Source organism: Mustelus asterias, chromosome 3 (genome assembly GCF_964213995.1).
Source record: "Mustelus asterias chromosome 3, sMusAst1.hap1.1, whole genome shotgun sequence".
Classification (NCBI taxonomy): Eukaryota; Metazoa; Chordata; class Chondrichthyes; order Carcharhiniformes; family Triakidae; genus Mustelus; species Mustelus asterias.
This window is the reverse complement of record NC_135803.1, coordinates 14,432,683-14,445,960: the sequence shown is the minus strand read 5'-3', so window position 1 is coordinate 14,445,960 and position 13,278 is coordinate 14,432,683. Positions and strand designations below refer to the sequence as shown.

Here is a 13,278-nt window from a genome sequence, read left to right as displayed (position 1 = left end):
AAGTTTGTTGACATTTATATGCAAGTCCAATTTAAAGCCTGTTTTTGTTCTTCCTGCAGACAATAACCTTATGTTGCCCTAGTGCCTTGGTGTGGAATTATTCCATGAATGATAGCAAAAGCAGTAATCCTGGCTCACCTCTTGACCTGCTCCAAGTGGCCCCATCCTGTTTACCTATGCCAGGGGGTAATTCCGCCTTCAATCAACAGGTATACTTGGCCTGGGGTACTGTACCGAACAGCAAATTACTATCTTAGTTATTGTTCCCAATACAATTCGTGATTTTCAACAGAAAATAGTTGCATAAAAAGGAATGCAATGTAGAATTTTGCGTAAGGTTATGGTGTTTGCCACTCCATCACTGTGCATGTCATTGTGTCTGATTACACTTTGTTTCCCCAAGTGTCATGTCACAGGAAATTGACCATTATTAGAGTTCTGGAAGTATTTTAAGGATGAAGACGGCATGGTGGCACAGTGGTTAGCACTGTCACAGTGCTGTCACAGTGCCAGGGAGTCGGAATCAATTCCAGCCTCGGGTGACAGTCTATATGGAGTTTGCACATTCTCCCTGTGTCTGCATCAGTTTCCTCCGGGTGCTCCGGTTTCCTCCCACAATCCAAAGATGTCCGAGTCAGGTTGATTGTTCATGATAAATTGCCCCTTAGTGTCAGTGGGATTAGGAGGGTAAATATGTGGGGTTACGGGGACAGGGCCTGGGTGGGATTGTTGTCTGTGCAGGCTAGATGGGCCAAATGGCCTCCTTCTGCACAGTTAATTCTATGATATGAATGCTAGTGTCAATCTTTAAAAAGTATTAAATATTTAACCTTAATTTTATCTCTTACCTTTTTAAAACCCTGGAAACAGAGAGAATGTAGCGAAGATGTTTCGGATAATGGTTGGGCACAAGACATGCTTTAGGGACAGCGAGCACTTGTAGTTCTGATGGTGATCAATGTGTTGGCAGTAATGGAGAGGTGGTCTTGGTTTTTCTGAGGGGGGCTGGGGAATGTGGGCGGCGGAGCGATGATTCCTTAGGGAGAGCCTGAGATGAACTGGGAGGCCGACTTCAACCAGGAGCCGGGTGGGACATGATTGTGGTGTATGAGAGGGCTGGTAAACGGGATAACAGTGTTTGGAAAGTGGCAAAACTGTGGTGTGGGAGCAGTGAGAAGGTTTCGGGGGGTTGCTGGAGCAAGAGAGATGGGATACCAGAGCAGGAAAGATGGTGGTTTCTTGGGGTTGGGGGCGAGATATATGTGCTTGATCTGAACAGTGAAGAGTCCATTTCTCGGGTTACTGTGAGGAAAGCTCTTTGGACAATCTTTGACCCTTTCCCCATCTCCCCCCCACCCCCCAACCACCCCATCTCCATCCCCATCCACCCCATCTCCATCCCCATCCACTTGTATCTTTAAAATTTCATTGGCACACGCTCCTTGTTTTCACTCGTTCATTAAAACAGTTGGAATAAAGTTAATGGATTTCTGAGATAGTACTGATCTTGGCAGCATAAGGGTTGGGCTGGAGAACAGCAGGTAGCGACTGGTCAGCCCAGTTATCACGGGGGAGGACAGCAGGGAGAGCTGTTAATAGGAGGGGCCTGTCTGCAATGAACCAGAGCATTGGTTCATAGATGTTTGGCATTGTCATTACTCTCACCTTGGAGGCACAACTCCGGATGTCACAAACACTAAATTGGATGTCGCCCATCTTGGGAACTTATCTTTGAATTTAAGTTAAATAGCGACGTTAAAAGATAGTGTTACGAGTGAATCCTGGCTTGATAAATCCTGACTTTTTAAGAAATCATGGCGTAAAGTTACTGAACAAATCTGCAGGAGTCTGCTGATGAAATTTTTACACAAAGAATAAAATATTTGTTAAATAAGAAAATTGAACTATATTACACCAGACAATAAGATTGGAACAATCTCAGTATGAACACAAGAAGACAATTCAAATTACCACTATTCTTTTATCCCCACAATATCTTTACAGACGTGTAAACCAGTGAAGAGTTGCCTCTAGCTTGACACTCAGGTTTCTCGCATGGTATTGGCTCAGTTGCAAATTCCGGTGAATTCCTGAGCATTCGCTTGATGCTCACTCACCCAACTCCTATCCCTCCTCAAATACCCAGGAACCACATTCTACACTCACTGTTTCTTCAACAGCAGAGCAAACCAATGAGTTTCCTAAATTCAGCCTTCCGCAAGCATCTCCACTAAACCGATCACCTGACTGAATCCCAAGACTGATTATTCAAAACTGTCCAACGAGCCTTGCAGTTTTTCTTTTCCGAGATCTTCAGATTCCTGCCTTCTCTCTCTGGAACACACTCAACTTCTGTGCCTGTGTCACTGGATTACAGTCGCTAGGCAATCGTAAAGCTCTTCTCCTTTGTATTTTTTTTCCCCCAGAGTCGCTGAATTTTGAACCCCTTTTAACCAATCTCCTTCACGTCGGGGTTTTTTTTGACCTGATTAAAAATGTAAAACTCAGAAGTCCTGAAACCTTTTATCTACAAGTCTATCCAGACACCCAGGCACCAAGGTTTATAAACAAAACATACATGAAACTGAAACCATTTATACCAGGCTGAGCACGCAAATATATACTTCAACTTAAAATTGTACATTGTACACAACATTAGGAACGACAGGACTATGTGTAACAGGACCAGGTGTAACATGAAAGTGTTACAGGAAGTACATGTCAGATTGCAGGACTTCTAACCGTTCAAGGTTTTTAACATATTGCATAAAAGCAAATTACTGCGGATGCTGGAATCTGAAACCAAAAGAGAAAACGCTGGAAAATCTCAGCGGGTCTGGCAGCATCTGTAAGGAGAGGAAAGAGCTGATGTTTCGAGTGCAGGTGACCCTTTGACCTGCTGAGATTTTCCAGCGTTTTCTCCTTTGATCTTAGTATATTGCAGGTGCACAGAGAGTGAGAGAGAGAGAGAGCGAAATAGATGTGCATATCAAGAGGCAGAAAGAAAGAGAGAGACACAGAGGGAAAGAGAGATGCAGAGAGAGGGAGCAAAAGAGATGCACATATCGAGAGAGAAAGAGAGACGCACAGAAAGAAAGAGGGATGCAGAGGGAGAGAGAGATGCGTGCGTAGGTGCATCTGATTTTAGCAGACATCACAGACTTGCTGAACCACTTTTTTTTACTGCTTTAGGTTCGAGCCAAAATTTATGAAGTGGAGCAGCAGATCAAGCAGCGAGGGCGTGCAGTGGAAGTACGGTGGTCTTTTGACAAATGTCAGGAATCTACTGCAGGTAAACTGATCTACTCTGTGAAAGAATAGCAGCCCAGAGAACTGAAGAGGCTGTGTCCATTTATTCCTCATTCTCCTCTTCTCTTGGATCTAAGATGACTGATAGGCCAGAAATGGATGGAATTTTCCCTCCATTGGTGCCATGGTTACCCAAATTAACTTGGGGGCGGCACGGTGGCACAGTGGTGAGCACTGCTGCTTCGCAGTGCCAGGGACCCGGGTTCGATTCCCGGCTTGGGTCACTGTCTGTGTGGAGTTTGCACGTTCTCCCCGTGTCTGCGTGGGTTTCCTCCGGGTGCTCTGGTTTCCTCCCACATTCTGAAAGACGTGCTGGTCAGGTGCATTGACTCAAACAGGCGCCGGACTGTGGCGACTAGAGGAGTTTCACAGTAACTTCATTGCAGTGTTAATGTCAGCCTTACTTGTGACTAATAAATTAAAACTTTTTGAAGCTTTGATTTTTATACGACACACGAGTTGTCATGTATCTGTTGGCTCTTTTGAAAGACTTATCCAATTCTGTTTGCCCTTTATTCACGGGATGTGCAAAGCCAACATTTATTAACCAGCCCTGTACAGCCTAAGGGCTTGCCATTTCAGAGGGGCAGGTAAGAGTCAACCACATTATTGTGGCTCTGGAGTCACATGTAGGTCAGGCTGGGTAAGGACGGCAGATTCTTTCCTTAAAGAACAATAGTGAACAATTTGGATTTTTATGATAATCTGGCGTTTCTTGGTCACTGCTATTGATAACAATTATTTTATCCCTCAGATTTATCAAAGTAACTGAATTAAAATTCCCCACCTACTGTGGTGGAGTTGAACTCATGCCTCAAGGTCATTAGTCCAGGCTTCTAGATTACTAGTCCAGTAACATATAACCTGTGCTATTGTACCCTTCAAGTTCGTCCCACGTCTCTGCCACATGCTCTCAGCCCTACAATCTTTCCACTGCAAATTTCCTGATTTCCAGGTAACAGCATCTGAAAAGGTCCTTCTAACCTTGCAATGTAAATTGGAACACTGTACAAGTGTTGCCTTTGAATAAAAGCAAATTACTGTGGATGCTGGAATCTGAAACCAAATGAGAAAATGTTGGAAAATCTCAGCAGGTCTGGCAGCATCTGTGAGGCGAGAAAAGAGCTGACATTTCGAGTCCAGATGACCCTTTGTCAAAGCCCTTTGACAAAGCTTTGACAAAGGGTCTGGACTCGAAACATCAGCTCTTTTCTCTCTTTACAGATGCTGCCAGGCCTGCTGAGATTTTCCAGCATTTTCTCTTTTTGTTGCCTTTGAATCTGCCATTGCCCTGGTTGTGTTCTGGTAAGGCTGTTAACCCCTAAAAATTGGTTCGGAGGTTTGGAGCAGCTGTTAGCAATGCTGGGGATAAGTCTCCTAGATTATCGAAGAACATCAGCCGAGAAAAGACCGAGTGAATCTTGCTCTAGGTCTCTGCTGCCATCCGACGCATGAGATCTGCCCGATGGGATCTGACGCCAATCAGAGTGATTTAGAACAGGCTGGTGTGACATAAGGGACAGACCACCTGTAAATTAGTGAATGAAAGGACGTATGATTTACGGAAAGAATAAATGACTGAGAAGTGTGCTGTCACTCACCCCTACTCCAACCCCCAAAAGGGAGGAGAGGGAGTGTAAAGAATGGGCCAGAACCTCCGAGCTCCCGGGTAGTGCAATCCACTCCAGAAATTTCCAGATAAGGATTGCACGGTAATTGCCTGGGGAGTGCAAACCTCCCCTCGGCAGTCACCCCGCACTGGGAACCATCTGAAAATGTGCTTTAAATCGTAAACTTCATGTGGTTCCAGATGTGTCACATCAATAGGTATCCAGAAAAAGCCAGAGGAACTGAAACTACTTCTAACTTCTGGGCAATTATTGTACACATCTACGCTGACCCACCCCATGGGACTTACGCCACACCCCTGAACTCCAGGGGACTTCCTCCAGTCCCCAACTACTTCCCCCCACGTGATTCCCCTCATCTCATAGGACACCCCACCCCCCCCCCCCATGGATATTTTTCCCTCCCACGGAATCCCCCCTCCACCCCATTCCCACCTCTCATGGGATTCCCTCAAATTCTCTCAATCTCTCGTAACTCCTCCATCTTTAAACATCTTTCAAACATGCCTGAACTTTTAATTTACTTGGTGTACGGCAGCTAATGCTGCAAGGGGGCAGAGTCTCCTTACATTCCACCCCGCTAAGTGCAACCGATGGCTGTGGGAGTGTGCTGTACGCCCGGCCTGAATGGGAAGGTCAGGTGAGGCCGGATCAAAAAACTTTAGGTAGAGTAATGGGAGTGAAGAGGCAATCAGACTCTGACAGTCATCCCGAGGGAGTTCAGGCCATCTCTGGTTACATATTTCTCAGTGTGTGATGAGGAGCTGCAGTTGAGTTTGAGCCAACGAAACCCTATTGACGCTGCTGGGGTAAGTGATGAATTTTTGCAACCCTGGAAACGGCTCTGCTTCTACCTGTCCTCCCCAGCAGTAGCTGCTAAACTCTTTAGATGATGCTTGGTCTGTTGTCTGCGCTGTCTAAGCATTTAATTGCCAGTCTGTTTGAAGTATATCCAGGAAGCCAAAAGAGCTCCACTGGACATGGTTTGAGTCAACACTAGATTCACAATCTGATTCTGTCGCTAAAACATTTTTCACTGCTTTACAATAGAGTCTGACTATGGCCGAACTTCAGTTTTCATCTCCAACTTTTGTTGGTTCAAAGTGGTTTGCTTTTTGCATTGATCTGGTGTTGAAATGTGTGGTGGCACAGGGGTTAGCACAGCTGCCTCACGGCGCTGGGGACCCGGGTTCGATTCCCGGCTTGGGTCACTGTCTGTGTGGAGTTTGCACATTCTCCCCGTATCTGTGTGGGTTTCCTCCGGGTGCTCCCGGTTTCATCCCAAACTCCAAAGATGTGCGGGTTAGGTTGATTGGCCATGCTAAATTGCACCTTAGTATCAGGGAGATTAGCAGGGTAAATATGTGGGGTTACGGGTGGGATTGTGGTTGGTGCAGACTCGATGGGCTGAATGGCCTCCTCCTGCACTGGAGGGATTCTATGAAATATAAAAGCACATGAAGCTCTCAAATCAATTTGCTGTTGGACTTTAAAAACCTATTTCTGAATTACTGTCTTCAGTGTGTATTTATCTTCCCTATTCTGTTTTTAAATGCTGTAACTGCCATTTCTACAGATACACTGTGTTAGGGCTTCAGCAGATTGTCTGCACTCCATCTTGAGGGAGACTTTGTTACACTGCTTGTGCTTTTCAAAACACCAGAGAACACTTTACAGCATGACAGTGAGACCGAATGTGAAACCTCCAGAGCAAACTGATGGTTTGTGAATAGCTTTACCGAAAGAGTGGGCGCAGGTTCTAGCAGAGTTTGAAAAAGGTTGGATCTCATGGGATAAAAGGGGAGGTGGCTAGATGGGTGGAGAACTGGCTTGATCACAGAAGACAGAGGGTGGTAGTGGAAGGGTCTTTTTCCGGCTGGAGGCCTGTGACTAGTGGTGTTCCACAGGGCTCTGTACTGGGACCTCTGCTGTTTGTGATTTATATAAACGATCTGGAAGAAGGTGTAACTGGGGTGATCAGTAAGTTTGCGGACGACACAAAATTAGCAGGACTTGCAGATAGTGAGGAGCATTGTCAGAAGCTACAGAGGGATATAGATAGGCTGGAAATTTGGGCAAAGAAATGGCAGATGGAGTTCAATCCTGATAAATGCGAAGTGATGCATTTTGGTAGAAATAATGTAGGGAGGAGCTATACGATAAATGGCAGAACCATAAAGGGTGTAGATACGCAGAGGGACCTGGGTGTGCAAGTCCACAGATCCTTGAAGGTGACGTCACAGGTGGAGAAGGTGGTGAAGAAGGCATATGGCATGCTTGCCTTTATAGGACGGGGCATAGAGTATAAAAGTTGGAGTCTGATGTTGCAGATGTATAGAACGTTGGTTCGGCCGCATTTGGAATACTGCGTCCAGTTCTGGTCGCCACACTACCAGAAGGACGTGGAGGCTTTGGAGAGAGTACAGAGGAGGTTTACCAGGATGTTGCCTAGTATGGAGGGGCTTAGTTATGAGGAGAGATTGGGTAAACTGGGGTTGTTCTCCTTGGAAAGACGGAGGATGAGGGGAGACTTAATAGAGGTGTATGAAATTATGAAAGGCATAGATAGGGTGAACGGTGGGAAGCTTTTCCCCAGGTTGGTGGTGACGTTCACGAGGGGTCATAGGTTCAAGGTGAAGGGGGGGAAGTTTAACACAGGTATCAGAAGGACATATTTTACACAGAGGGTGGTGGGGGCCTGGAATGCGCTGCCAGGCAAGGTGGTGGAGGCGGACACACTGGGAACGTTTAAGACTTATCTAGACAGCTATATGAACGGAGTGGGAATGGAGGGATACAAAAGAATGGTCTAGTTTGGACCGGGGAGCGGCACGGGCTTGGAGGGCCGAAGGGCCTGTTCCTGTGCTGTATTGTTCTTTGTTCTTTATTAGTGTCACAAGTGTGGTTACATTAACACTGCAATGAAGCTACTGTGAAAATACCCTCGTTGCCACACTCCGACGCTTGTTCGGGTACACTGAGGGAGAATTTAAGCATGGCCAATACACCTAACCAGCACGTCTTTTGGCCTGTGGGAGAAAACCGGAGCACGCAGAGGAAACCCAAGCAGACACGGGGAGAACGTGCAGACTCCGCACAGACAGTGACCCAAGCTGGGAATCGAACCCGGGGGTTCCTGGCACTTTGATGCAGCAGTGATAATCAGAGGAACTGGTTCTAAACAGTTGCTGCACCTGATAGTGGGGTGAATCTAGACACAGCCACAAACAACCTTTCCTTCTTCGATGGTCTCTCGGAATTGAGGATGATTTGTTTCCCCGCAAAAAAAAAATTAGTTCACAAAAAAAATGAGTTCTCAGCTCCGCACGAGTATTTCAGCTCTCGGGCTGTCCGCCCGTCTCCTGATGAGGTTAACGGGACTTTTTAAAAAAAGAAATCGGCTGTTTAAAAATAAAAGTGCTAACAGAGATTGTTGTTGTGAGGATAGAATGGAAACCTCTCAGTGCGTTTGAGAGCAGCAATTGGTTGCAAAAGAGAGACAACAGATTGGCTATCGGGTGGGACCTTTCCTTAGTCCATTCTGACAGGGTCACCTACTTCTCCCATTCTACATCGCTGGCGGGGCCTGCCACACATCTTGGCTTGTTACTGTAATGCAGACTCTGAGCTCCTTCCTGCCCTGACACTGCTGCCTGGTGAAAGGGAATGTGTCCGATAATGCAGATATTGCCCTCTGCTGGTCATGCTCTACGCCTCCAACAATGAATGTTTCCAGGCCACTGTATTCAGGTGTGAAGATGCAAAGCTTGAGTGTTAGGGTGATAGTGGAGATCAAACCCACCAAGGAGGTTGGAAAATTTTAATTTGGTTCAAGAAGAATCAAAATCTCTGAATTAGGAGGCTGCTAACGACTTCTAAAAAAGTAAACAACCACAAAGTGGATGGAACGGTGACACAGTGGTTAACACTGCTGCCTCGCAGCGCCAGGGACTCGGGTTTGATTCCCGGCTTGGGTCAATGTCTGTGTGGAGTTTGCACGTTCTCCCCGTGTCTGTGTGGGGTTTCCTTCGGGTGCTCCTGTTTCCTCCCACAGTCCAAAGATGTGCGGGTTAGGTTGATTGGCCACGCTAAATTGTCCCCTAGTGTCAGGGGGACTAGCAGGGTAAACATGTGGGGCTAAGGGGATAGGGGCTGGGTGGGATCGTGGTCGGTGCAGACTCGATGGGCCGAATGAGCTCCTTCTGCACTGTTGGGATTCTATGAAAGCTGTTGGATTGTCATTTGAAACTTCACTGGTATCCTTTAGGAAAGGAAGTCTGCAGTCCTTACCCAGTCTGGATCATACGTGATGCCTGTTATACTCACACACGATTGAATCCCAACCCTGAAGTATTAAATTAAATCCCCTTCACCGTATGGACCGCTGCGTTCATGAAGAAGGCCTTCTCAGGGAAACTGTGCGGGGGCAATAAATAATGGCCTGACCAGTGATGCCCACATCCCAGATGTGAATAAAATAAAAGTGGAGACATGTCCTGTCTACTTGCACATTTTACCTTTCTGGAAATATCTCTGAGTAGTGGTTAAAAGTGGGAGTCCTCCTTCACTTGTTCCTTCCATCCTCCCTTGCAATCCTAATACCTTGTCGGTTGCCAGCAGCTATATCAGAATCGACAAGCTAATATACTTGCAGCTTTCAGTCTCTGAGTATTGCATTTATCAATGAACCAGTGGAGAATCATAGAATCCCTACAGTGCAGAAGGAGGCCATTCGGCCCATCGAGTCTGCACCGACCACAATCCCACCCAGGCCCTATCCCTGTAACCCCGCATATTTACTCTGCTAATCCCTCTGACACTAGGATCAATTTAGCATGGCCAATCCACCTAACCTGCACATCTTTGGACTGTGGGAGGAAACCGGAGCACCCATGGAGGAAACCTACATGGACATGGAGAGAATGTGCAAACTACACACAGACAGTGATCCAAGGCCAGAATTGAACCTGGGTCCCTGGCGCTGTGAGGCAGTAGTGCTCACCACTGTGCCGCCCCAGTAATAATTTATTTTATTCTGATGTTCAATAAGATGTTCCTCCCTGTTTTTTAAACAAGTTTTGTCTCTTTGCCTGCACCTAGCCTACCCTCTGACTTTAACCTTGCTTTCTGCTGTCAACTGACAGTGATGAGACTTGAAGTAACTTTAAAGCCTGACGGTGGATTGCGAAGGGAGATTCGGTTCATTGAAGACGAAAGGGTTTTGGTGGCCAGTAATTCCCTGCCTGGCATCTCTTGGTATTGTTTGTTTTGTAGATTCCCTCACCTTCCAGCACTGCAAGAACCTAGAACTCTCCTACCCAGTTGTGCCAGACTCTTGGATCCTGAGCAGTGCCATCTGACCGCAGGGCCCTCTTCCCAAGATGCAAGGCCCTAGCGATGCTTCTTATCTTGCATGACCCCAGTTTTAACCCCCTAACTCAGTGATGGGCAACCTAGGCTAGTGCAGGAGTGGCCTTACTTCATCTCAATAAGCTGCAAGATTGAAATCAAGCTTGTTCACTAACCATGACCCCATGATTAAGATAGAACATAGAACATAGAACATAGAAAGCCACAGCACAAACAGGCCCTTCGGCCCACAAGTTGCGCCGATCATATCCCTACCTCTAGGCCTATCTATTGCCTTCAATCCCATTAAATCCCATGTACTCATCCAGAAGTCTCTTAAAAGACCCCAACGAGTTTGCCTCCACCACCACCGATGCCAGCCGATTCCACTCACCCACCACCCTCTGAGTGAAAAACTTACCCCTAACATCTCCTCTGTACCTACCCCCCAGCACCTTAAACCTGTGTCCTCTCGTAGCAACCATTTCAGCCCTTGGAAATAGCCTCTGAGAGTCTACCCTATCCAGACCTCTCAACATCTTGTAAACCTCTATCAGGTCACCTCTCATCCTTCGTCTCTCCAGGGAGAAGAGACCAAGCTCCCTCAACCTATCCTCATAAGGCATGCCCCCCAATCCAGGCAACATCCTTGTAAATCTCCTCTGCACCCTTTCAATGGCTTCAACATCTTTCCTGTAATGAGGTGACCAGAACTGCGCACAGTACTCCAAGTGGGGTCTAACCAGGGTCCTATAAAGCTGCAGCATTATCTCCCGACTCCTAAACTCAATCCCTCGATTAATGAAGGCTAGTACGCCGTACGCCTTCTTGACCGCATCCTCCACCTGCGAGGCCGATTTAAGAGTCCTATGGACCCGGACCCCAAGGTCCTTCTGATCCTCTACACTGCTAAGAATGGTACCCTTCATATTATACTGCTGCTTCATCCCATTGGATCTGCCAAAATGGATCACTACACACTTATCCGGGTTGAAGTCCATCTGCCACTTCTCCGCCCAGTCTTGCATTCTATCTATGTCTCGCTGCAACTTCTGACATCCCTCCAAACTATCCACAACACCACCTACCTTAGTGTCGTCAGCAAACTTACCAACCCATCCCTCCACTTCCTCATCCAGGTCATTTATGAAAATGACAAACAGCAAGGGTCCCAGAACAGATCCCTGGGGCACTCCACTGGTCACTGACCTCCATGCAGAGAAAGACCCCTCCACAGCCACTCTCTGCCTTCTGCAGGCAAGCCAGTTCTGGATCCACAAGGCAACAGCCCCTTGGATCCCATGCCCTCTCACTTTCTCAAGAAGTCTTGCATGGGGGACCTTATCGAACGCCTTGCTGAAGTCCATATAGACCACATCCACCGCTCTTCCTTCGTCAATGTGTTTGGTCACATTTTCAAAGAACTCAACCAGGCTCGTAAGGCACGACCTGCCCTTGACAAAGCCGTGCTGACTACTTTTGATCATACTAAACTTCTCTAGATGATCATAAATCCTGTCTCTCAGGATCCTCTCCATCAACTTACCAACCACTGAGGTTAGACTCACCGGTCGGTAATTTCCTGGGCTGTCCCTGTTCCCTTTCTTGAATATAGGGACCACATCTGCAATCCTCCAATCCTCCGGAACCTCTCCCGTCTCCATCGACGATGCAAAGATCATCGCCAAAGGCTCCGCAATCTCCTCTCTCGCCTCCCACAGTAACCTGGGGTACATCCCATCCGGTCCCGGCGACTTACCAACCTTGATGCCATTCAATAGTTCCAACACATCCTCTTTCTTTATGTCCACATGCTCGATCCTTTCTGTCCACCGCAAACCAGCAGTACAACCACACAGATCCCTATCCACCGTGAATACCGAGGTAAAGTATTCATTAAACACCTCCGCCATTTCTAACGGTTCCGCACAAACTTTTCCCCCTTCACCTTTTAAGGGTCCTATGCCTTCACATCTCATCCTTTTACTCTTGACATATTTGTAGAAAGCCTTGGGATTCTCCTTAATCTTACCCGCCAAGGTCTTCTCATGACCCCTTCTCGCTCTCCTAATTTCCTTCTTAAGCTCCTTCCTACATCCCGTATACTCCTCTAAATCCTTAACACCTCCTAGCTCTCTGAATCTTCTGTACGCCTCTCTTTTCTTATTCACCAGGTTCATCACAACCTTCGTGCACCACGGTTCCCGTACCCTACCAACACCCCCCTGTCTCATCGGAACGTTGTCATGCAGAGCTCCAGACAAACATTCCTTGAAAATCCTCCACTTTCCTTCGGTACTTTTCCCCAAGAATGCCTCCTTCCAATTTACCCGTCTAATTTCCTCCCTGATGACACTGTATTTCCCTTTACTCCAGAGAAACACTTTCCTAGCCTGCCTGATCCTATCTCTTTCCAATGCTATCGTGAAGGAGATAGAATTATGATCGCTATCTCCAAGATGCTCACCCACCGAGAGATCCTCCACCTGTCCAGGTTCATTAGCCAGCACCAGATCAAGTACAGCCTCTCCTCTAGTAGGCTTATCCACATACTGTGTCAGGAAACTCTCCTGGACACACCTAACAAACTCCTCTCCATCCAAACCCCTAGCCCTAGGGATATTCCAATCTATGTTTGGGAAATTAAAATCTCCCATCACGACAACTCTGTTATTCCTACATCTCTCCAGGATCTGTTTCCCCATCTGCTCCTCAACATCTCTGTTACTATTGGGCGGCCTATAGAAAACACCCAACAAAGTTACCGACCCCTTCCTGTTCCTAACCTCCACCCACAGAGACTCCGTAGTCAATCCCTCCACGGCGTCCACCTTCTCTACAGCCGTGACACTATCCCTGATCAACAGTGGCACTCCCCCCCCCTCTCTTGCCCCCCTCCCTGTCCTTCCTGAAACATCTAAAACCCGGTACCTGAAGCACCCAGTCCTGTCCCTGAGACATCCAAGTCTCCGTAATGGCCACCACATCACAA

The 13,278-nt window shown here is 47.1% G+C and overlaps 1 protein-coding gene across 1 annotated transcript in view; it reads left to right on the top strand.

Moving 5' to 3' along the window:
- Positions 1-13,278, top strand: part of LOC144487108 (mediator of RNA polymerase II transcription subunit 12-like protein) — a 596,823-nt gene that overhangs the window by 110,048 nt on the left and 473,497 nt on the right. Inside the window, 2 exon segments of the mRNA XM_078205170.1 lie at positions 60-209; positions 3,193-3,292. Coding sequence (XP_078061296.1) covers positions 60-209; positions 3,193-3,292 — 250 coding nt within the window.